A 25,038-nucleotide genomic window follows, 5' to 3' on the forward strand; every position below is an offset into this window, starting at 1 on the left:
TCCGTTTGTTCTATATTTAAATCCAACAGATTTAATGAACACAAACTTCTCGCATGATTTTATCTTCTTAGAAACCGGCCCGGATGTGAAACCTCAGGCCCAATCAGCCCGGTGATCTTTATCCGCACCAACACTTAATAGTTTGAAACGACATCTTTATAGTTTATATGACATCCAGTGCAAACTCCACCCAAATGCTTCATCACGGCCCAACCAGAAGCTATAAAACCAACACACCCCTTCTGTCGCCCACATCCATCACCTCCATCTGCGTCCCCCCTGTGTGACCCCCTCATCTCTGTGACTGAGGCTCTGTGTGTGAATTGTGGGCTCCGATAAACACACAACAAAGCAGCATTGTGCTGCAGTTTCCTGGTGTGAAAGGCTTCAGGGGCCGTTTGGGTGGCAAGAGATGCAGGGTGGTCAGAGATGGTCAGAGATAAGAGCTGAGAGCTGGATGGTTTAGAGGCGACTCGGGCCAACAGATGGGAGATTGAGACACTTTCAGGCCTGATAGGGCGACTGCGCTGAGATACAGCTGGCACTGGCACTCGGCAGCGTTTTATCCCCGTTCGGTGGAGGCGGGGCCGAGTGCAATGTTTACACGTTTAAATTCAGCACTCGAACACGGCAGTTTGGATGCTGTAGATGGTCGCATAATTTCATAATAGGAGTATGGAAATGCATTTCAGGAATGATGCCTGAAAGGCTGAGATCAATGCGCGGTATCGGTGAACCAGATTGAGAGATGTAGAAACACAACGTCCGGGGGGGGGGGGGGGACTTTTTAAAATCTTATTTTGGGGCAAAGTCAAAAAAAGAATTCAGAAGAAGCTCACCCTGAAGTCTAAATGATTTTCAGAGAGGGCCTGAAAGGTTGTGAACCTCTACCGTGCATGTGCACGACAGGCTAAAATGTTCCCCTTGCTTTGCTGTCTTGTTGAGTCTTTATCCATATTTAACATGTGAGAATTCTCCCATAGATTCAGGATTTTTGAGTGCCACATCTTCTCCTTGTATGATTTCCCCAGTAATGCTCTAAGAGGGTCGCCAAGTGGCAAGACTCGCCTCCACAAGGACTAGATAGTCCCTGTGCTTTTATTTTGAAAGGTTACTTGCTGCTAACCTAACATTAAGTTCATAAAATGGAAAAATAATTTGATCATCCATTTGCCATCTTTTGTTTTGAAAACTCGGGTCATTGCCTTGGGGCAGAGCTCAGAGATGCTGCATGCTCATTGGCTACATGTCATTAGTCACTTGGCGAATAAGATATTTGCTGTTTGATGAATTTAAACTAATTGATTTACATTTGTGCTTTAACCACATTAAAAGCTGTTTTAGCGGCCATTTAAAGTCATTAACTGAGTAGAGAGACACTGAAGTAGTTGCAGCATCTGTATTGAAATCCATCCATGAAGCATGAGTGTTAATGTGGCAAAATACACAGCTGTTACGCTCTGATGTGTGTGGTGGTGTTTGGGGTTTCTTACTTCTCTGTGCCACAGTGTTGCAAAACTACGCAAAGGCAATTTCAGGAGACTGTGCTAGATCTGTCTGAAGCATAGTGCTTTGGATTGATTACTTTATTTGATCATCAATAACTCGTGGTTTCTGTCTCTTTCCTGCTCTCTCAGCAATCTAACCTTTTGTGGGTAATTGCATACAAATGTTTCCTAATGGAGCTGCTTCTGAATATCAAATCCACTTATCAAATATGAATCCTCTGAAGCCCCCCCCCCTTTGATAATTAAGTTTAGCTTTCATAATTTGCGAGTAACCAAAGGTCACGTAGTCGGTTCAGATCTGACAACAGAACATTAATGAAGCCTGATGAATGTTGACGACCTGCAGCTCCAACCTGACGACGAGCCGAGCGGCAGCAGAACATCTGAAACGTTTGATATTGATCGTTGCTGAAACAAACTGACTGTTACAGCTGGTGTTTCGCCGCCAACGCACCGGACCTAAACCAGGCCGCTCGATCGCAGAAATCGTCATCAGAAATTTGGTAAATGCTAAAATCTCAGCGATTCGACACAAATATTCATTGATTTATTGAAGAATAATTTAACTTTATTTAAGACTCCTGCATTTAGGGAGACCTGCAGGGAAGCTGCAGGGAGAGCAACCGACGCCTTAGCCAACAAACAACCAACACCTGGGTTTTGTGACACCATGGGCCAGTTTTACGTCTCCTGGACCCCGCTGGCCTAAGGCGCTCTTTCTGTGATCTTATCTCAAGCTAAGCCAAACAGTGAGTGTATTTGTGCTTTTAGGGAGGGTGAAAGTGCATCACCGTAAAGGAAAAGAAACGCATCGATTTATTCCATTTTATTCAGTTTTATTTATGTTGAGCCAATTCAGGCGAAGGCACAGCAGACTCTCCGCCTTCTCCATTTTGCTTCGGAAAGTTCGTTCACCTCTCCGGTTTCAGGTTGGACGCCACCCAGAAATGCTTTTTGGTTGTGAAGCAAAGTTAAATTTGTTTGGCATTTTTAAAGAAGAAACACAAAAAGCAGTGAATGCAGCTCTTTTTTACAGGCCAACCACAGCTGAAGGGGAACAAGTTTGTTCACACCACTTCCCTTTTGTTATTAAAAGACCTATAACTTTATTCTCAGCTTGACTGATAACGTGACATATTCGTTTGTGTTCAGTTCCATTTTATTTTTATAGCATCATTTCAGGCTGAAGGTTCTGCCTCCTGTTCTACTTTTAGAAACTGTAGAAATCACAGCTCAGCATCCTGAGAGCTTTGTCAGCATCACATGGCACTATGAGATCTTTAACATGTGACCGGTCCTGATCATTAAGACTTTGTATGTATTTAGATGAATTCTGAACTCTTGCCTGGCTAATATGGGAAATATATAATCTCCTATGTGCCTGTTACTGTTGTCACGGTGGTGTTTTGGATCAGCTGAAGGCTTTTCTGTGAGATTTCAGGCCAACCAGATAAAAGGACTTCATATTTAGCCAGCTCTACCCTGAATGTGATTTTAAAACCCAAGTCTAAAATGTCAAACAAGCCATTAAGGTGCAGAAATGTCCTCGCTCTGATGGGGTCGTCCCATCACTCGTCCTCAGTCACAGCCTCCGGTTCTCCAGGGTGATGGATGATCCAGTGAAATCGTAGTCCAGTTAGAGAAACTCTATCTGTGTCCTCTGTCTGCCCAGCTGTCCGTCACACACTCTGAGACACACGCGCACACACACACGCGCACACACACACTGGTCCATCTGTCGACCTCTCCTCTCTCTGGTCTCCCCCTCAGCTCAGCGGGCTAATTAACTAATGTGCTGATCTTTCACTGCCTCTTTGTGTTTCTGTGTGTGTGTCACGGGGTTAATTGTTGGACTCGGCTTCCTGTACGTCTCCGCTGCCCGGCTGAAAACTTTATTATCCCTCCCTTCAGTTTCTGTCTCATTAGAAGCCGTCGTTCACGGCGCTGTGCAGTCGCTGTGTGGAGGATCTGTTTTAGCTCAGTCAGGAGGACCTCTCTTAAATGACACTAAAAAAAAAGACTCTTTCTTCTTCTTCTCATTTATTAATGAAGCTGCAGAGAGACACCTGGACCTCCTCAGTCCAACATGTCTCCCCCGTTTGCTGAAACTAATTCACACGTTGACAGTAAAATTAACAGGACAGGGTGGCTCGTGATTTGTTTGCTGCTCAGAAAGAGCTCCAGGTTTACTTCACATTGTTTCTGTTCATGGGACTCGTTTCATTTCTCCCAAATTTTGCAGTGAAATTTAAGCCTCAGTGGATCCACCATCATGCTGCATGTCAGAAATCTACATTTACCACCTGCTGTTAATCTGATCATTACGCTCTCAATTGACCGTTGAGCCCTCATGCATATCCTGGAGTCTTGTAAACTCCTCGAATCGACAATTAGTCACAAATACTCACATCGTTAGCAGGGATGACAACGAGAAGCTCTTTACACCTGAGAGGCTCAAAGCTACATTTTCCCCATTTTTGTCTGAAAACAGCGATTTATTATTTATTTGAAATACGTTAATTACAGCGAGGACGCACTGTGTAAAATATTTGTTTTGTAGAGATTTGGTCCCACAGGGCAGTCTTATTTCACACGTTTTTTTATTTAAATATTCCATTGTACAGTGTATATAGTGTGTTTGTTTGTTTTTTAATTCGTTTTTGTTTCTGTGTTTTTCAAAATTTCACTCATGTGAAGGCAGAGCACCTCTCTGACCTGAAATAAGACAGATTTCCACCCAGTTGTAAAATAATTCGTTTCCGCTTCTTCTGTGGGATTTCTGGGATTAGAATATGTATTATTAGTGAAGACGCGTGTGATCAGTTGACCACGATGAGTAAACATTGTCAGCACCAGAAATATTAGTTGGTTAAACTAGTTCATATTTTATTGATGTACAAAATTGGGCAAAGTGCAGCACACATTAGTCACTTTTAAAATACAATGAAAGAGTCAAATGGTTTAAATACACACACAGACTGTTTAACCATATTTATTAATCTGTGCTCGATTTGAACTGTTTTCTCACTACTGGGGACTTCCTGCACTCGGCCAATCAGAAGAAAGAGAGCGTTCAGAGAGGCAGGCCTTCAGAGAAAAAAATCATAGACTGTATTTAAAGAATGACTGTAGCCATCTGATGTCACTGCCTGGTTCAAGAAGTTCTGTTGTGACATTTTGAAGCTGTCTGTTTATTGGCTAATGACGTGTCAGGTTTTGACCAATAAGCATATCCTGCTCTGTTCTTCTTTCTGACCCTGATAATGTCAACAATTGAAAATATTGCATATTCAGATTTCAAACTAGTGACTGAATCCGTGACATATCAAGAATATGTTTACTGAGGTTGCAGAGCAACGCTGCGTCCCTGTAAACGTCTATAGAACCTCAAGTCTTTCTGCAACCAGAGGCGCGCCCCCTGCTGGCTATTAGGAAGAATGCAGCTTTAACGCTCTTCCACAACAGCTAATGTTTTAATGTACACGGTGGGCCATTTATATGGATACACCGTAATAACATGGGAATGGTTGGTGATATTAAAGTCCTGTTTGTGGCACATTAGTATATGTGAGGGGGCAAACTCCTCAAGATGGGTGGTGACCATGGTGGCCATTTAGAAGTCGGCCATCTTGGATACAACTTTTGTTTTTTCAATAGGAAGAGGGCCATGTGACACATCAAACGTATTGATAATGTCACAAGAAAAACAATGGTGTGCTTGGTTTCAACGTAACTTTATTCTTTCATGAGTTATTTACAAGTTTCTGACCACTTATAAAATGTGTTCAATGTGCTGCCCATTGTGTTGGATTGTCAATGCAACCCTCTTCTCCCACTCTTCACACACTGATAGCAACACCGCAGGAAAAATGCCAGCACAGGCGTCCAGTATCCGTAGTTTCAGGTGCTGCACATCTCGTATCTTCACACCATAGACAATTGCCTTCAGACTTTCAATTGTCTTCGGACTTTAATATCACCAAACATTCCCATTTTGTTACGGTGTATCCATATAAATGGCCCACCCTGTATAGTTAAATGGATTTCTTTAGACAAAGGATGGAAAAGAGTGTTGCATAAAAGCCCAGAATAAGATAAATACAGTTGTTTTTTTTCTTTGAACTGTGAGTCATGCAAAGCTGCTCCGCTGCAGTCACCGGAGTGAAAGTACAGAGCTGAAAATGAGCCGAAGAGCTCCTATTTAAATCACTTCAAAGACATTTTTGAACAGAACAGATGTGTTCTCTGTAGGCCTGCTCACTAATCCTGACTCGAGTTAAAAGCGACTTTTAAAAAAGAGATATTACCAAATCTGACCCGTTGAGACTGCAGTGAGCGTTTCCACTGTTAAACCTTATTCAGATGAATAAAAAGACACTCCAGATGTAACTGAGAAAGCAGAAGAAGAAACCCCTGAAAGCCAGATAAAATAAATCCAGCTCTTTGTTTCCACACGCCGTTTCTCGTATTCTCGTATTGATTAATGCGTCTGAGCTGAAAACCAGGAGGCTGATATAAAGCAGTGCTGCAGTTGAGGGTTCAATTCCCACTGGGACACCCACGCTGAGCGCAAATGCTGCAGGCTTTTCAACACAATACTTGCAGCCCAAACTTGTCCTGCGTTTGGTGTTAATATCGCTGTAGATTAGGATTAAACTGTCGAGGCATTTACGCGTGTGTGTGTGTGTGTGTGTGTGTGTGTGTGTGTGTGTGTGTTGATTAGAACTGTCAGTCAGTCGGAGTTGAACTGGCTGCAAGGATAAGAGTGAAGTTTCCATCCAGCTTAGTGTTACTGGAGCTGCTGAGGCTTATGAGAGAGATTCAGTGAGAAGACAGACAGAAACAGATCAATAATTCTATCTGCTTCGATTACACTCCCACACTCTGCTAATCTCTGCACTCGCTATCTGTGTGTGTGTTTCTGGTAAATAATACTGCCTGTTGGTTTCTAAAGCTCCCTGTCAGGCTAAGGCCGGGATAATTTTGAAGATAATTCTGTTTATTGTTGGTGAAACACCTTGCTTGGCGTTTGAGGTGGCCTTGTGAAGAATAGATGTTCCTGCGGTCATTGCGTGACTCTCATATTTTAGCATTTATCCTCCTGCAGGTGATCCACCTGAGGCTGATCAGACCAGGGATGAGATGCAGATCAGGGATGTGACGTCCTTTCAAGGAATTTAGAAGATTACATGGTCAAAATTAAAAAATTAAATACTATATAAACTTTTATTTTAATCAAGACACTGCTCAGCTAACTCCATTGCCCAGATGGTTAAGTTAATAAAAATTAAAATGACCTTACAAACGTGTTTATTTCTGCTGCAGAGTTGGCTTTTTTTGATATGGGACTCTACGTTTTTGAGCCAGCCTTAAGTGATCACCACAGGAACTGCAGCCGTTCAATTCAGTGGCAAATCAGTCGCCTCAAAGTACTTTATATTTAATTTAAAGACTCTCCAATATTGGAGAGAAAGCCCCCAAAATCATATGAGGTCTATAAACTATCACTTTGTGACAGTGGGAAAGAAACATGTACCCAGCTGAGGGGGAAGAGAAAAAGGACCTCCTGCATGTTTACCTCAAAGGATTGAGTCGCTTCTGCGTTAGTTTCATTATGCTGAGTGCTCGTCTCTGCCATGTATCCAAGTTCCTGCTATCTATCTTTTACACAGACCATATACACATTGTTTTTCATGCATTCAGTCACATTGGTGCCTTTAAAAGCAGCTGAATTGTCTGTGAGGAGGACCTGTTTGTAATGGAGCCATTAATGCTCAGAGGTCCATCAGTGAATTGCTACAACGTTAAAGAAAGTTTAAAAACATGAATATTCTGAAGCTGGTTCTGAATGCGTTTTCCTCTTTCTCTCCCTGCAGCCATGCCCCACTGAAGCCGACTCTTCACCAGACCTGCCGCCAGCTCTTCTCTCCTTTTCCTCCTCCCCCCTCTCCTCCTCTGCCCCTTCATCCTTTCCTCTTCGTGTCCACCATGGTCTTCTCCTGTTCCTCTCCTCTGCTCCTCCTCCCTCTCCTCTCCCTTGTCCTCTTTTCCTCCCCTATCCTCTCAGCCCCTGCTGCTCCTCCGCCTCCCTCCGTGCCATCGGGCAGAGTGGTGTACCGGGCCTTTGACACCTCCCTCACCCACCTGACCGTCCACCAGAGTACAGGTGAGGTGTATGTCGGAGCAGTGAACCGAGTGCTGAAGCTGTCAGCTAATCTGACGGAGCTGCGGAGTCACATGACCGGACCTGTGGAGGACAATGCTAGCTGTTACCCTCCACCCAGCGTCAGGTCCTGCGCTCATCGGTTTGTCCCCTCTTGTCTCACTTATTTATTTCTATATATCATTACATCTGTATGTCTACACCTGTCTCACCTGTCTGCGTTACCTGTCTGCCTCTGTCCTCAGACTGGAGATGTCAGATAACGTGAATAAGCTCTTACTAGTGGATTATATTGGAAACAGACTGGTGGCATGCGGCTCCATCTGGCAGGGCGTCTGTCAGTTCCTCAGGCTGGAGGATCTCTTCAAACTGGGGGAACCGCATCACCGCAAGGAGCACTACCTGTCTGGAGCCCGAGAGGCTGATGGGATGGCAGGTAAGCAAGGCTGAAGAGGGGGTGGAGTTAGAGAGTCCTCGACAGGTAATACAATTTAAGACATTTGGAAGGAATTAGCTTCTGGACAGTGGAAAAGAAGGATGTAGCCACCATGATGTCACCCATTGATTAGTGAAGTCATGCTATGAAGACGTAAGCTGAGCGTTTTTGTCACCGAGGGGTGAAGCTGACTTTAAAACTCCATTTGCTCATTTGATAACCACTTCTGGTTAATCAGCTGTTGTCTAGTGAGCAAACCTTGGATGATAATCTTTTCTGAATTAGCCTGTAATTTATAAATAGAAGTCCACGTTTTAATTGATGCAACCTAATCTAGTGATTGGTTCAATAAGGTCATCTGGAAAGGGTTCACTAGGGTTACAGATGGCCACAGACTCCCACTACAAATAACACAGGTTTAAGGCAGGTCTGCTTTTTCTTCAGTTTTCTCTCACCCCAACTTGTTGCGACATGGCCCCGCCCCTCCATGAGCCTGGTTCTACCCGAGGTTTCTTCCTGTAAAAAGGGAGTTTTTCCTTCCCACTGTCGCCAAAGAGCTTGCTCATAGGGGCTCATATGATTGTTGGGTTTTTCTCTGTATGTGTTATTGTAGGGTCTACCTTACAATATAAAGCGCCTTGAGGCGACTGTTGTGATTTGGCGCTGTGTAAATAAAATTGAATTGAAATCGAACAGTTTTTAGACCCTAAAGCTGCGTCTTTTAGCCAGTCTGTGATTACAACTAGCTAACACTCACAGCTCCATAAATGATGCTTCACTGATCCATCAATTTGCACAAGAAAAAAAAAAAACATGGAAACTTCTACCCAAGTCTCTTATAATAGTTTTTAGATAAATCACAAAAGCTAGCCGCTAACCAAGGCTAGCATGAATTCAGCTAACTGCAGAATCGTTTCTAATTTGGTCCTACATTTAATACTACTAGCTGATCTGGTCAACATTTAGCTTCACGTTAACAATATTTCTCCACTAGTGGTTAGAGCAACTAATTGCTGTTTCGAAAGGTTTTCTCAAGGAATCACGTTTTTGTTTTTTTACAGTTAAGTTAGCTAGTAGCTGATGGCTTTGACAGCAGTTACTCTCACTGTGAAACTGTGTCTCTGCTTTTTCCCTGAAGGTTTGTTTTATTGGATTACAGTGATATCAGCAGCTAATGCAACAGAGGGAATCTAATGCATGCTCTTTGTAAACAATATTTTATAGAATAGCAGTTTTATTTTCATGTTGTCTTGTTGTAAATACTCAATTATAAACATTCGGCAGATTTTGTACTGATGCATTGTCCCAATGTAATCATTTTAATGCCTAAAATAAAAACAATACGCTCCAATGTTCCCTCTGGACTTCTGTGCAGGCTGGAGAAGCATTTCGACTTGCAGACGTCAATCAAGTGTCAAAATATTTTGCAGGTTTTTATAATGTGCAGTTTTTGGCATGAACAAAAACCTGAATGAAGACTGTCAGGACATAACAACAGATGACTGACAGCTAGACTTTGCCCACATATTTCTTTGTAAAGCAGATTTTTGGTTCATTCACAAATGCTGGAATATTTTCTCTGCTCGGGTATCAGTGGGGAAAAAAGGTGTGAGTGAAATTAGTTAGACCTTTGATTAAAGTACTGGAACAGCCACTGTGGGACATTGCTTGAAAAGAAAGAGCTAATCGGACCCGCCGGAGCTTTTCTGGTGGAAATGGGTCTCACACTGCCTGCTAACACTTGTCCTTTCTTTAGCATCTGATCCAGAGGTTGTTTGTGCGTTGCATTGTTGATAGCTTTGTTGCCGGAGAACGAAGGAGTTCCAGTAAATGTTCTTCAGAATAAAAGTCAATATATTTTTCTGTTACATTACTATTATGAAAAAGCTAAAAGTATCTGATTAGTTTTAAAGGAAGATGTGTTTATTTTGGCTATCCGCTGATAGAACTGACCTCTGTACAGCATCACAGTAGATTGTAAAGCTGTGAAAATGAGGCCTATGTAAAAAAAAAATATCTGCAAACAGTTCATGCAAAGTGTTTGTAAAACTACAAAATTTAGGACTTTGTCCTGAACATTCTGGAAGGCACAGTGTTAATCGCATCCTGCCTATTTGTCCTTCTTCTGCAGGTGTGATTGTTGAAGACCACTGGTTGGATGACCCAAAGAGAAAGATGCTGGAGAAGACCAAGAGCCACTTGTTCATCGGAGCCGCCATCGATGGAAAGTCGGAATATTTCCCCACGCTGTCCAGCAGGAAGCTGGTGGTTGATGAGGAGAGCGTCGATATGTTCTCTCTGGTTTACCAGGATGAGTTCGTCTCCTCGCAGATCAAGATCCCATCCGACACCCTGTCACTCTACCCTGCCTTCGACATCTACTACGTCTACGGCTTCTCCAGTCGCACGTACGTGTACTTCCTGACGCTGCAGCTGGACACACAGCTGACTCAGATGGATGCCGGAGGAGAGAACTTCTTCACATCTAAGATTGTGAGGATGTGCTCTGATGACACCGAGTTCTACTCATATGTAGAGTTTCCTCTGGGCTGCACAAAAGATGGCATAGAGTACCGATTGGTCCAGGCCGCCTACAAGCAAAAACCAGGGCGGCGGCTGGCACAAGCGCTCGGCCTTTCTGAAAACGACGACATCCTGTTTGTCGTCTTCTCACAGGTAGGTAACTGTTGATGCCCTCTCTTCTGACTGGATGTTTTCGATCTGAGCTTGAACTTTCTGAGTTTTTTTTTTTTGTTGAAGGGTGCCTTGCTCAGAGGCCAGTCCAGGACTTAAACCTGCAAATATCTAATTTATTTCTAAATGAATTAATTTCTTTTGTGGATTTTCAGGGTCAGAAGAACCGCTCCAACCCACCAAGAGAGACGGTCCTCTGTCTGTTCACCCTCCATGACATCAACCTGGCCATGAGAGAAAGGATCCGCTCCTGTTACCGTGGAGAGGGACGGCTCTCGTTACCGTGGTTACTGAACAAAGAGCTGCCCTGCATCCACACTGTAAGTTGCACCTTCAGCCCTGAAACTTGACTTGGACTGGGCCTCTAAGGTCTGACGATATTTGGATAAGAACATGTGCTACCTGTTGAAAGGAGAAAAGAAATGTCAGGAACAGATGCTTTCGGGTTAGCGTTTGAAAACACTTTTAACTCATTCACTGCCATTGACGTCTATAGCCGTCAATTGCAGTGAATGAGTCAATGGGTTTAACTCATTCACTGCCAATGGCTGGCAGTGAATGAGTTAATATATGTCTGCATTAATTAATGACACCACTGGCTACATCGTAAAATATTGGCGATCTTATCCAAGCTCTAAGTAAACACATAAGCTGATGGGCCCCAGATTGACCCGCTGCAGGCAGGAGACTAGTCCTAAAGGTTGTGGTTTGGACTTTCTTTCTACAGGCTTGAGAGATGACCTTGATTTTGCTGCTAAAGGTCAGACATGTCTTGGACTTCTTAAACAGCTCTGTAGTATAGGCTAGTCCAATATCAGGATCGGGTGTTTTCCTGCCACATTTTCCCAATTTCTGTTGAAGCCAAAAAAGCCAAGTGTAAGAGGAAAGACTGACATTTTTAATTAGATTGTTAAAAAAGATAGTCCTGACCATTTCCTCCTGCATGTTTAGCAGGAAAATAAAGAAAAGGAGAGAAATCTCTTTGCCGTCTTTTACTTCTTCCTTTGTTTCGGTCTCTTTGTGCAAACTACATCATCTGGCCAGAGGCTGCCCTGAGGCTGCAACACACGCAGTCATGTTTCTGTCACTTCAGAGGACATTACGTTGACTTACGCTGGTTTCCTGGAGACTTACCCCAACCTTAAGTCTTCACACTTACATTTCATTATTAAATTGAATGTTTTTGTCCCCACAAGGCACCAAGGTTCACAAACTGTGACAGATTCGTCCCCACACTAAAGATGAGTTTGAATATACTTCATTTGCTCAAATGGATAAAAGATGAGAAATAGTGTGAACTTGGAAAAAATACAGGAAAAACAAGCCAGAGCGAACAGAAGGAAGAGCTCTCCCTCCCTCTCAGTGTCTGCAGTGGGGTTATTTCAGGTCGGGGGTAGATGATGTTCTTATTCATGGCGGTAATGGCCTGCAGTGGTAACCATGGCAACCAGGCAGGGAAACCCGCCAGGAGACGAGTTCTGAGCCGGGCCTGGGTTTTGGAAAAGGAGGGGTGGAGTGGGGTTGGAGTTGCCCACAGCAACCAACCAACCAACCAAGCAACCAATCACAGCCAATCAGCCACACGCTGATGAAAGTGATGAAATATAAGTTAATGACCCATGCTACTGTGTGTGTGTGTGTGTGTGTGTGTGTGTTTGTGTTTTCAGGGTAAAGTGAAAGGAGAAGGAGGTCAGAGCAGGGCCTTTGTCCCTGCTCTGACCTCCTTCTTTTGTCAAAAACAGCAGGAAGTGTGTGTGTGTGTTTCAATGGGATGTGACATTGGGATGGTCTCAGTTTGTGTGTGTGTGTGTGTGTGTGTGTGTTTTTATATTTTTGTGTGAGTGCTTTAATCTCGTTCTTCATTAAGTGTCAGCAGCAGGTTTCCTGTTTGCACATCACGTTACAATCTCTGCTCTGTGTGTGCATCTGTGTGTTTGTAGCTTTGAGTAGATGGTCTTGTTTTGTTTTTATGGTTTTTAGTTTGAAGCCCTCATTCTGAGGAAATCTTATCAAGACCTCACACAGATGCAGAGCTCCAAATGACTCTTTGATGGCAGTATGCGTAATGACAATGTGGGGTGCGTCAGATGCAGACAGACCAAGGTGTGTGTCGTACCATCGGCACTTTTTCTTCCCACACTGTCTCATTTGAGCTTTTAAACTTTTGAGGACCCTCACAGAGAGGTGAGGAAACAGAAAGCATCATAAACTTTGTTTAAACACTATAGTTGCATAGCTTTATGCACCCAGGAAGCAAAACCAGTGAGCTCTAAAAGCTCTTCACATAAAAAAAAAAAATCTCATGCCTGATGGCAAAGAGATCAGAAGATTTGATAAGGGGCCATTGGGTAAATTGGACGACTGTGGCTCAGGAGCTGGAGAAGCTCGTCTGCTAATTGGACCATCAGTGGTTCGATTCCTGGCTCTTTCAGCTTGCATATTGAAGAAACCTCGGGCAAGATGCTGAACCCCAAGTTGCCCTGATGCTTCCATCAGAAAGACAAAAACAAAAGAACACATGGATGTGTGTACATGGGTAGTAAAAATGCTTTGAGTGCTCAGATTGAATGGAAATGTACTATCCAAGCACCAGATCACCTGCTGTTTGGGTTTAAACCTCGGACTCTCATAGTGTGAGGAGTAAATGATAACCCCTGAGCTAACAAAGAATTTAAAAGACTTAAGTTGTCTCTCAGTTCATTTTAAAGTACTCGTGGCAGTAGTGGGACAGGCGCGCCTCTTCGAATAAATGAATAGATACTAGTGTGTGAACTTGATGACTCACGTGACTTCCTCATCCTGTGCATGAACTCCAGTTCCACTATTTCAGTCTGCAGCTGCCAGCGTTAGTTCGGTACCAGCTGCAGCTGATCACTGTGGAGTTAAAGTTTCATTGGCAGATAAACATGCAAACTCCCGCCAGAAGAGCCATGCCCGGGTTTTAACCCAGGACTCTGTTGTTGTGAGGCAACATTGCTAATTGCTGAACCACCCCCCTGCCTCTACAGTCGATCACTTGTTATCTTAGAAGGTAAATAAATCTTGAAGTATGCTTATGCATTCCTCGCAAGCAAAGTGAATGTGCAGGAAACAGACCCGAGACCTCAGAGGTAGTACTGCTCAGCTTTCAAGGCCTGCAGGCTTTAAGGTGAGCAACCAGGCATACACTAGGGCAGACCTTCCCAAAGTGTGGGGCCCGACCCTAGGGGGGGCGCAGAGCCATTGCAAGGGGGGGCGTGGCATGAAAAGGGAAAAACAAAAACAACGCTTGGACACTGCTAGCAACGGGGCTCCTCACAAACGCAAAGCAGGAGATGAAGCATCGCTGAATATGTTTCCAAACAAACTTCATTCTAAGCCAAAGACTAGAAAATATGGTGAAGCATCTTCCCTTTGGCTTCACCTGCACAAGTGCCGAGGTAGGTCTCCCTGCAGAATTGGTTTTCCCTTCATCGGGAGCAGCGCTGGGCTCTCCAAATCACGGACAAACAGGATCCCACATTCTTGACTTTTAGTTCACAAACACTTCTTGTAATGACTAACTACTCCTGACATTTTGGAGATGTTTGCTCTTTATACAGTAAAGTTACAGCGGGATACAAATCAGGCTGATCCTGCCACGATTTGTTCCCCCTGTCCAAATCACGGACAAACAGGATCCCACAGCTGTTTATGTTTTTAAACCCATTTTGCACAGAGAGGCATTTTTGAAAAATGTATTGATAGCAATGTTGAATATTATTACACAGGAAAAAAACAACTACACGTAAAATAATCACACCGTGACGCCTCTGCCTTTCTAAATGGAGGGACAGTAACTGTGTGTGTATTCAATTCAATTCAATTTTATTTATATAGCGCCAAATCACAACAAAAGTCGCCTCAAGGCGTGTGTATATGTAAGCTGTAAAAACTGATGATAGTCAGATTAACAGTGTTTTGTCTCTATCTGCCATTCTGCAATTCATCTCATGTAAACAATAACGTGGCCACAGCGTGACGTGAAAAAAAGACACAAACCTTTGACGTTGCGTGATGAACTCTGTATTCCTCGTCCACACATAAACGCAAAAAAGGAGTTTTAAAAAAATCTCCGTTTTCGGTGATTCGAAACGCCGTTTACGTGGACGAAACAGCTGCGTTTTCAAAAATACCCGTGTAGGTGCGGACGCAACGTAAAAGAGTTTGTAGTTTATTTTCTTACTACCTGCAGATTACTTGTATTTGCTTAATTGTTTACTAAATATTTGAGGTGTGAAATAAACCGCAGTGGAGCAAAATATGGGCGTGTGTGGTTGGAGGATGTTAGTGCGTGTGTGTGTGTGTGTGTGTGCATGCGCGAAGGGCGCGAACATTTTTCTTGCAAAACAGAGGGGGCCAGGCGAAAAAAGTTTGGGAACCACTGCACTAGGGCGTGAACTTGTCCAGGGACCATTTAATATCTCACTTAATAAAACTGAAGAGACTCAAACTGTCTTCTATGTTACACAAAGAGTTGGCTGAAGTATTTGGACAGTTAAATATACCGTTTACATGGCGTGTGGTCCGTCCTGGCTAATTAATAAGTGAGTTGATTTGAAAATAAATGTTGTTTCTTTATTAACCAGCTGAGTATCTCTGCTTTGAGCATTTGAGCCTTTTTAAGACTTTAGACTTCTGATTTGTCCTGTGTCGGCATCACACAGGTTTCAGCTGAAAACATTAAACGTTGAATAGAAGCCAGAAATCTTTTAAGTGAATCAACACTTAGCTGACAGGTCACACGACAGAAGATGTTTGATAGTCAGATGTTGCTGTGTGAAAGTGAATTTGAGCCGAAAGTCATCTTTGAAGAAGGATGATTTGGACCAACTGAGAGCTGAAGGTGTCACGAGGGATTTATGATGGCGAGGGAAACTTTTTATCTAATCCAAACAACCTGAAACCATTCTGACTGCTATTCCCAGGAGTGAACCTTTAAGATGTAAAAGGTATTTATCTCTATTTTTTGATGTGCAAAAATGGAGATAAACTTGCCAGTGGAGTGTTGGCTCGAACATTTGGGTTTCAGACTTTCCACCCTGTACGGTCGCTGTGATGCATCAAGGCCTTAACCCGCTAATGACAGGGTGTTAGCTACCCTCTGAGTGTATGTGGACTCTGTAATAACTCGTCTCCTCCCTGTTCCATACACTCTGCCCTGTGGGCAACATACAGAAGCATGAAGCGCTTTGGCTCTACAGCCCTTTGTCCTCCACCATGCACCCCACATTTGCTCATTTTTTACTTGCTTTTCCTTACATTTGTATTTAAAGTTTCATGTTTAATAAAAACATGATGTTTGTTTGTTAACCTGAAATATCCACCTGGAGGACAGCAACTGGGTTTGGTTTCATCCCTTTTATGTAGACGTTTGAGGTGCCTGGTACAATCTAATGGAAATCTTATAACCGAGTGTTAGAGACTTTATTTGAAAGCTAACATCTATTTTCTGGAGCTGTGCTTGCTAAGTATGAGGCTAAAATGCAACCTAACCCTAAGTAGGTGATTCACTCATCATGGATCTCTCTGTCACTGATTGGTTTTAGAGCACTCTGTCTGTACTACCCTGTCATATGTCAATCAGTGCACTCATCGGTAGCTTGAGACCTGTCCACTCTGCATGACAAGCAGTTATTTTGCATTATCGTTAAATGTCGTCATCCATCAGAGAGCACAAGAGAGAGAGTTCTGAAAGGATGTTTGCATGCCAACAGATGTTTGTGACCATGCACACTCTGCAGTAAGTACACATGAACCTTTTTAGACGCATGTCCAAGAAGTATAACAGGAATGATTACTTGGTCGTGATGTCTTCAGCTGTCCACGTCCGTGTCTGCAGCAGAGTGTAATTGGCTCTTAACCCTACATCTAAAGCTTGATTTCGAATTCTACGATGCAGTCTGTGAGAGTGGCCGTAGGCAGCGTGTACTTGTGTACAGTTTGTCTATGTTGCTCTGCAGTTTCACCATCAAAGCACCAACAGGCAGGTGGAATTTCTCTCCGCAAGTTGATCTTTTCTCTTCCAGTCAATGCAAAACCTGGTGGCAGACGAAGTAGATGGAAATGCAGTGCTGAACAGGCCGCGTTGAAGTGATGCACAGTTCCATTTCTGCGCAGGTGCACAGATACCTGAACATAGATTACAGCACAGGGTCTCAAAGGGGTCATGTGACATAACTATGACATAGATTTAACGCAGAAGCATAAATGCACTGTGTTTCTCCCGCGGTGTTCAGAGGTGAAGTTAATGGTTGATAACATTGAGCGGTTTAACGGCGACAATGGTTTTTGTTTTGATCAAGCAGTCAAACTGTGAATTAAAAAGAAGCTGTGCTTTCTAAGGCAGCGGTCCCCAACCCCCGGGCCACGAGTCGTTTGGTACCGGGCCGCGAGAGTTGAGGCTCGGGCGTGAAATTTATGGTTTTCAGGGTTTTTCCCGTGTTGTAGTTTTGTGTTATTTTGAAAGAAATATTTACAGGTTACCATAGCGACCAGAGAGCATTAAGGGGCAGAGAGGAGGATGTTACGCTCAATGTTATTGGTGCATTTCAGGAGGACGCTGCTAATAAAGTTACACAATTACTCAGTGAATTTGTGTTTATTATTATATTTACAGAATACTGCAGATTTTTCTTGGTCGCATCATTTTATTTTGCTGTATTTATCCGCGACACCTTAAAGTATTGTCTAACATTAAACCGGTCCGTAGCGCAAAAAGGTTGAGGACCGCTGGTCTAAAGTCACCGTTAGGCCTGAGCAGTCATGATTTGTGTAGACTGTGACGTCCATGTGGTCCTGCAGTCTCCTATTAAAACACTGGTGTCTGCAGCGCATTAAGAATCACGATGGGAATATAAGAAGTAAACAAAGCGATCACATAGGGTTTTGTTTATAATCATTTATATTGATCTTTTAAATGACTTTTGAACATCTGACCAAAGAAAAATCTGCATTAAATTGTCTATTTAAATACCATACCACCAAAGTGCGTGTCTGTGCTTTTGTCTTCTGGACGACTCGTTCTGTACATCTTGCTCTCAAGCTGCTTTAACTTTAGTTAAGGGGCCACATCTCGTGCTATTGTCGAGAGCCGATACTGATCCCCCGCCTAATGGATTGAAGGCGGGCACCAGATCAATAACGCTGGTATTAGGTGGCTTTGGAAAGCGGCAGCTTCCTCTTATTTTTCATCTGAAGCTGAGCGACCTCGCTTCTTGTGATATTTTCTAATAATGCCACCTTTTCCCTCTGGTCCACAGCCGAAGCAGATCGGAGATGATTTCTGCGGTTTGGTACTGAACCAGCCGCTCGGAGGCCTGAGGGTGATCGAGGGACAGCCGCTGTACGAGGACCGGACCGAGGGCATGGGCGCCGTGGCCGCATACACCTACGGGGAGCACACGGTGGTGTTCGTGGGAACCCGGAGTGGACAGCTGAAGAAGGTAGGAGGAAAGAACGGATGATTAGTCTACCGAGGAGGAAAAGCTGTTGTGAATATGTTTGCGCTCCTGTTTGAGTTGGGTACTCTGTGGGAAAGGAAGGAAGTCAGGGAAGGGAATTAAGAGAGACAGGACAGAATGACAGGAAAGGAATACCGGTGGACTGTTTGAGGGCTTTTGTTTCCCCTGCTGAGAGGAAAGGGCTGCATTAATGTTTTAAAATTGCTTTTGGGGCTTTGATTGCTTTCTAGAGTTTCTATTTAAGGAGGTTAGAAGGAAAGATAGAGAGACAATTGTCTTATTCATGTTTTAAATCACTTGAGGCTCTTTTAGTTCTTTGGTTCGGATGAAAGGAAGAGATTGAAGTTCACCTGTTTGATTGCAGTCCATCTTGAAACAATCAAGGTGTTTGTTCTCCATTTATAAGGGGTTTTGATAAAGTACTCAGCTTTCTTTGTCACTCGGATGGAGCCATGTGATGTTATCAGTCGTCAGTGTGACTCTCACCTGTGAATCATTTGTTTGTTCGTTGTCGAATGTCAAACTCGGCTGTGTCGGAGGTGTTTAGCTGTGAAGCTGTAGGACTGGGAACGGTCGCAAGGCAGCGTTTAGAAGAAGTGAGTCTTCACGCTGCGTTATTACCGAGCTTCAGTTCATCAGCGCTGAAAGTAATTTCAGCTCTGGCATAACAGTTATTGCAAAGAACTGAAAACGGTGTGAGAGTGCATTTATACAGGAATGTCTTCAGTTTTATTCTGTTCATTTCATCAAATGTCTTTTCCGAAGCTGCCTGATGAGGCTTTAGTGCAAATGTTTATTGAGATGTGTGCGTGACTGTTGAGTCGACTGCTTTCAGAAATGCTGTGTTTCTCTTCTCATTTGCACTCTTACTCCTGAAAACCTCACACCTGATAAACAAACTTAATACAGTAATGATTAAAAAGACAAAAACCAACAATATATTTATGTTTGTTGTCTTCTGTCTTCAAATACGTCTCCAAATAATGTCAAAAAAAAGAAGAAGAAGACCCCTGCTCAGTGCAGCTACACTCACCATGTGTCGTCTTTGTTGTTCCTCTTTTCTGTCTCCAAAAAATAATTTGGATGCATTTTAAAGACTCATTTGGAAACATCACATACGGTCTTCCATTATCTATTGCAGTTTGATATTTGCTCTATTACTCATTAATAATAAGTTAGTTAGTAGCTCCACGAAAGGATCAGTTAAAAATTTAGAAATAATTAAAAATCCACCAGCAAAACATTTTTAATGGTCTGAAAGCTTTTGTGTTTTTGAGCAAAAGTAATTTTGGAACCAGAATCAACAAAATAAAATGAGTTTTATAATCATATTTGATAGTCGGTGGCTACAGAAGAGACTAAGTTTTAAGCAGAGATTTGCAACGCTGTAGAAACCTGTTGGCACGCTGCAGACTCAGGTGGCTTTGAATGTTCAAATATCGATCACGTATGAATGAAAACTCATTGTGAGTCTGAGAAAGCTTTGATGTCACGTCTTTACTGTATCTCAGATCTGAGTTCAGGTGTTGGAATATCAAAATCAAGAGTCTGATTTTTCACACCTCTGTAAACAATATTCACATGTATCCAGACAGATTGGTTATTCAGCCTTTAACGGGGACTCCATACTAAAATAAATAACCATATTAATACCCATAGGCAACAGGTATCTGATAAATATTTCATTTCTTTTACATATTCTCTGCTGCTTATGAAACTCATCCTCGGTCACACCTCCATATGTGCCAGCCTGCTCTCTGCAGCCTGTGGCGCCGCTGTTATTATTGTTATCTGGAGCTGAAAATAAGCTGAACGCTGTTTTGATTTCATAACGCAGCAAACACAATCTGTTCATTTCCAGGGTTTTTATTCTCAGGCAGGAGAGATAAACAGCACGGAGACAGGAAGCAGGACTGGTGCAGGATTAAAGCAAATGTGAGCAGTGACAGTTCAGGATGGGGCCGGTGTCTCTGCACAGATGCTCTCAGCCTTGTTGAAGTTGTAAAGTTGTCTCAGTGGTGTCGGACAACCTCACAGAAAGCTGCAGAGACGCTCAGACTGTCTGCTGCTGTCAGAAAAATGCCCCACTTAGCTGCACAAGATGTCTGTTTTCTGTCTCCTTCAGGGCTCGGCAGTCGGTTAAAGACTCGCCGTTTCCCACAGCACAAACTCCGTCCTCTCTGGAGGATTTAAGACTTTGCTGAGCGGCAGAAAGCTTTCCTACACTCTGTGGGTGAAACTAAAAACCTAAATCAAGTAAAAAGGACAGGACAGACGTGTAAAGTGGACCGTAGGCCTGACTGCGCTCTGACATTGTTGACTCCAGTGCAAAATTTCGTCCAGTAAAGCACAAGTAGAATTTACAAGTCTCAGACTGTCTGAGAGTCAAACGAGTGCGTCTGGCAAGCAGCATCGCTGAGCACCTTCACAAAAACAAATAAATGATTATCTTAGAAAAGGGAAAAAGGAATAGATGTTCAAAAACACAAAGTTCTTTGGAGATGTTAAAGATGTTGATGTTCTAGAGGTTTGTTATGAGCAAGAACGAGAGCACAAGTTCTCCAGGTTCTTTTTAGGGAGTTAAAATATTTCTAGGCTCTTTTAAGATAGCTTTGCCTTTAGGACCTTTATTCTTTTAGGACTTTGAAATGGTTAAACATGTCAAATCATCTGTGAAATGATCCGTCCTACAAAGAAATATCTTACTAGATGTTTAACAACCTGTGTGCGTTCGACCGGTTAAAGCCACCACAATATGGTCTCTAAAAGCTTTCGTTGGTTACAGGGAAATTTATTTTAGAGGGTTTTTTTAGAGGTCCTCCTTAAGTTCTTGGGAGCCAGGACCTCTAAGGATACCCTGGTAATCCTGGTAATCAGTCTGAAACTTCTAGACATTGTTTAGGGGACCTGGGAAGAGCAGCAAACTTAAGTTCTTTAGGTTCCTATTGTTGATACGCTGTTAAAGGTCTTTCAGATGCTTAGAGTCATCATTGAAGATGTTTTAGAGGAACTTTAGGACATTTAGATAGTTTGACATCTCTTCAGAGCTCATTTGATAACCCATGCGTTCAACCACCTGATGAAATCGTATTAAGGTCTTTCAAAGGTCTGGGATTTTATAAAAGGTCCTTAAGTCTCTTAAACACAATTAGTTTTATTTCAGTTTGGCTTGACGTCTACCTCAGCAAAGCCCTCTGTGCTTCTCTTCCCTGGATGCTGTGCTGGTGCTGACGCTAGAACTCATTTTACACATTTCCACAAAGAAACAGGACTTGTGCCAGCGATGAAGAGCTGGCATCAGTACAACACCATAAAATTGTTCCGCCCACCGTTGGAACCACTGTCAGTGGCTTGGTAGTGGTTAACTCAAGAAATTAACCAATGATGGACAGATTCAGCCCACGCATTTTCTGATTTTCTTCCCAGAAGAGAAATTATCCGACTTCTGCTAGTAATGCTATATAACAAACACTTCTCAAACCTCTCCAAACGTGGGCTGGCTCTCAAAGGCACAAAGGCAGAACTGGGTAGTACTGGGCGTTTGGCACCTTTTTGTAAGGTCTATTAAGGTCTTAAAGATAGTTCCCTTTAAGCGATTTATGGGCTAGTTTGTGTGGTTGAACACCTGTGGGTCATTAGATGAGCTGGTACAGTAATTAAGGTGTATAGTAGTTGCTTGAGAACCTTGTTACAGCCCCCATTTAGTGTTTTGCTAAAGTGCTAAGTCTTTAGTTATCCGTATGATTACCGTAAATCTCCTAAAGCATCTTCTCCAGAATCAGAAGGACCATTTAAACCACTACAAAGACGCTTAACATGTCCTTAGCAACAACGATGAGCACCGAAAGGAGCTGGTCTTTGTCTTCATGGACCACTAAACCCTCCAGAGGGAGCTCTGCAACGCCCTTAATGGCAACTAGATGCACCTAAAGGAGCTTTGAAGGATCTCCACTGGATTCCTGATAGTACAGATGGACACCAAATTTAAATCAAGCAAAAAGACTTTACACGTTAGGGGACCCAACCATCTCTTCAAAAAGAAAAATACTTTGTGCAGTGCAATCACAAATATTTAAAGGGCTTTCAATTTAAATTGGAGGGATCTGGATTCATCCTTTTCATGCATTTTAAAGTTAAAAATAATAAATGAATTCATCAGTAATTTTGCCCTTTTGACTTTTTGGTTGAATAAATGCAAAGCTTCTCTATACATCGTCCTCTGCACGATGGGCACATTAATCCACATCATCAGCAGTCATTAAAATTAAAAGATGCATTAAAAACCCTCTTCTGCTCCCACATTTGACCACACAATCATCTCCATTTTCCAGCCTGCCAACGATGAATTTTAATTGCCTGAACACTAAAAACGGAGGATGGGTGGTGAATGAATCCTCTTGGCGTTCACCCCGCTCACCTCTCCTCCCACACAGCTGCCGCTTTAATATTCATTCACATAGGGAGATATTTCTCTGAAAGCTGACCTCTGAGAGCGACGGATAGAGGGAGGAACCGAGGCAGAGAGGGAGGAATGGCCGGGGGTGTAGTCTGTACAGTGAACAGCTTGGTGAAAATCACTGGGTTTGGTTTTAGATGTTGGGCTCTGTGTGGCTGGGAGTTGGCGGAGAACTCTTGTTTCTATGTTTAGTGGAACTTCCTCCTCCTCCTCCTCCTCCTCAACTCTCTGAGCTGCTGGCATCCAACAAAAGCTCTCCACTGCTTCAACGCCCAACAAGACGATAAGCAATAGACCCAAATCCAGTCTGGCTGGGAGGCTTTTCCCTCGGTTTCCCTTTAAGCCTGTTAAATTCAAAGTGATTATTTTTCCCAAAAAATCTATAAGTTTATGGACTGATTTTCATTTTATGCCAGTCATTGGGTTTGACAATTTCTATTAAGATAAGTAATGGTCTTATTAGTCAGTTAATCAGCAGTTTCCCTCATTTCAAATCTTTCATTTAACGCTCAATCGCCGCTTCCTCATTTGAAGCGGCCAATCGTTTCAAATGAGGACGGCACTTCCGTAAACATGAATTACTTTTTTTTTCTTTTTCTTTTTTGCACTGTAATGTGGGATATTTAAAGCGTGTAGCATTTTTAGCATGTTGCCATGAGCACACATCTGTTATCACATGTTTACCATTGTACCATATAGGTCATTGTTATCCTTAATGAGAAACTTGTTTTACACGGAAATGCTTCCATCAGCATCTGCATCATTTTAAAATCATTTGGTACATTTGGGTTAAATCTTAGCCTGGTGCGACTCTGTGAAGCACTGTGGTCGACTATCCACTGAGTTTTAACCTCCTAAGACCCGAACTCTTCCATAGCATGCATTTTTTATTTCTCTTTGCTATTTGGGCTGATTGGGACCTGATGATGGTAAAATTGAAGAATTGTCTTTTTTTTTAAAACCAGATTTTTGTTTCTGAGAAAAATTAGATCCACATATGAGGACATTTGTTTTACATTTCAATAGAACAGAGGCAGTATAACGTCCTCGTACGTGGATATCAGGCCCTTGTAGAGCAAAATGCTGTATTTTGGTCTAGACAATGCAAAATGTGATGTCCACATATGTGGTTAAAATCTGTTGCGCTAACATCATATGAATTTCAGACCTTTGCTTTTTCAAATATACGCAGTTTAAAAATAGGACAAAAGACTTCAGGCTTTTGAGCACATCTCTAGACTCGTGGAGCCATTTTTCTGAAGTCAGAGCATAAAGATTCAAAAGTTAAACAAACCACTATTTTTGCGATTGACTGCTTGCTGCTGAATTGGCACGTCGAGCCGAAACGGTTCACTTCTCCCACCGAAAGGCTGAAAGCAGCAGTAAAAATGCCAAACGTGGCCCTGCTGAAGAAGCGATAGTGTTGGCTCACTTTCAGAAGAAACTTTGAATCTTAATTGAGCTTTTGATGTGTGACAATCTGCAAAATTACAGTATAAATTGCCTTATTTGCAGCTGGAGGTGTCCTATCAGCATTTTCTGATGCCTGGTTTTGTAATTACAGAGTATAATAATATAAAGACTTCTGAAAGAGCCGTTTGAACCAAAGGACATACTGCGCCAAGCTCCATTGTTCGGGTCCTTTTAGTTTTTTTATTTACAGCATCCGAACCAACCCCACACTAATCTGCTGCTGGATTCCTTCTGACCAACTGGTTTCATGCCAGGACTCGTCCGTGTCTTCGTCTCCACAAAGCCTTCCAGAGGTTCCCAACTGGGCTGATCTGATTGGCTGTTGCTGGGACGGGAGCTCAGATGCTTGATCAGTTGAATTAAGGGTGAATTGGTAATTTGGCAAGAGACTTAAAAGAGATAAACAAAGACCACAAACCTACAACTCTGTGGATGTTAGAAAAGTCTAGGTCAGTGTGATTTTAAATGTCAGAGCAGCAGCCTCCAGAACTCTTTGTTCATCTTTTATCACAACTCTGCACTTAAAATCTAATCATCTTGGACTGAAACAGATCTTTGGAGCAGATCCCAGAGGCAAACATGACCTTTCACTCATCATACTCACCAGATGGACGGACAGACAGTGAAACGCAAGCTTTAAAGCTGATTAGCGTTGATTAAAAGTTGCTTTTCTACTCATGTCTTCAAGTCGTTTGGTCTGAGTTGCAGAGACTTGTGTTTTCTGTTTGGTGGCTCTGCTAGTGGACAGAAATATTGATTCACACAAGCACTAATTTCTATATTTTGCTGTATTTACTGGTAATTGTATAGACTTTCTGAGCACATTT

General features: G+C 42.7%; 1 protein-coding gene across 1 annotated transcript in view; it reads left to right on the forward strand.

The window, feature by feature from the left end:
• plxna3 (plexin A3) overlaps window positions 1-25,038 on the forward strand; it is a 137,153-nt gene that overhangs the window by 24,316 nt on the left and 87,799 nt on the right. The window contains exons 2-6 of the mRNA XM_026154649.2: window positions 7,385-7,813; window positions 7,917-8,107; window positions 10,239-10,783; window positions 10,957-11,121; window positions 18,082-18,264. Of these exons, the coding sequence (XP_026010434.1) occupies window positions 7,497-7,813; window positions 7,917-8,107; window positions 10,239-10,783; window positions 10,957-11,121; window positions 18,082-18,264 (1,401 nt within the window). The 5' untranslated portion in view covers window positions 7,385-7,496. The remainder of the gene's footprint in view (window positions 1-7,384; window positions 7,814-7,916; window positions 8,108-10,238; window positions 10,784-10,956; window positions 11,122-18,081; window positions 18,265-25,038) is intronic.

The sequence above is a fragment of the Astatotilapia calliptera genome, chromosome 20, assembly GCF_964374335.1.
Source record: "Astatotilapia calliptera chromosome 20, fAstCal68.1, whole genome shotgun sequence".
Classification (NCBI taxonomy): Eukaryota; Metazoa; Chordata; class Actinopteri; order Cichliformes; family Cichlidae; genus Astatotilapia; species Astatotilapia calliptera.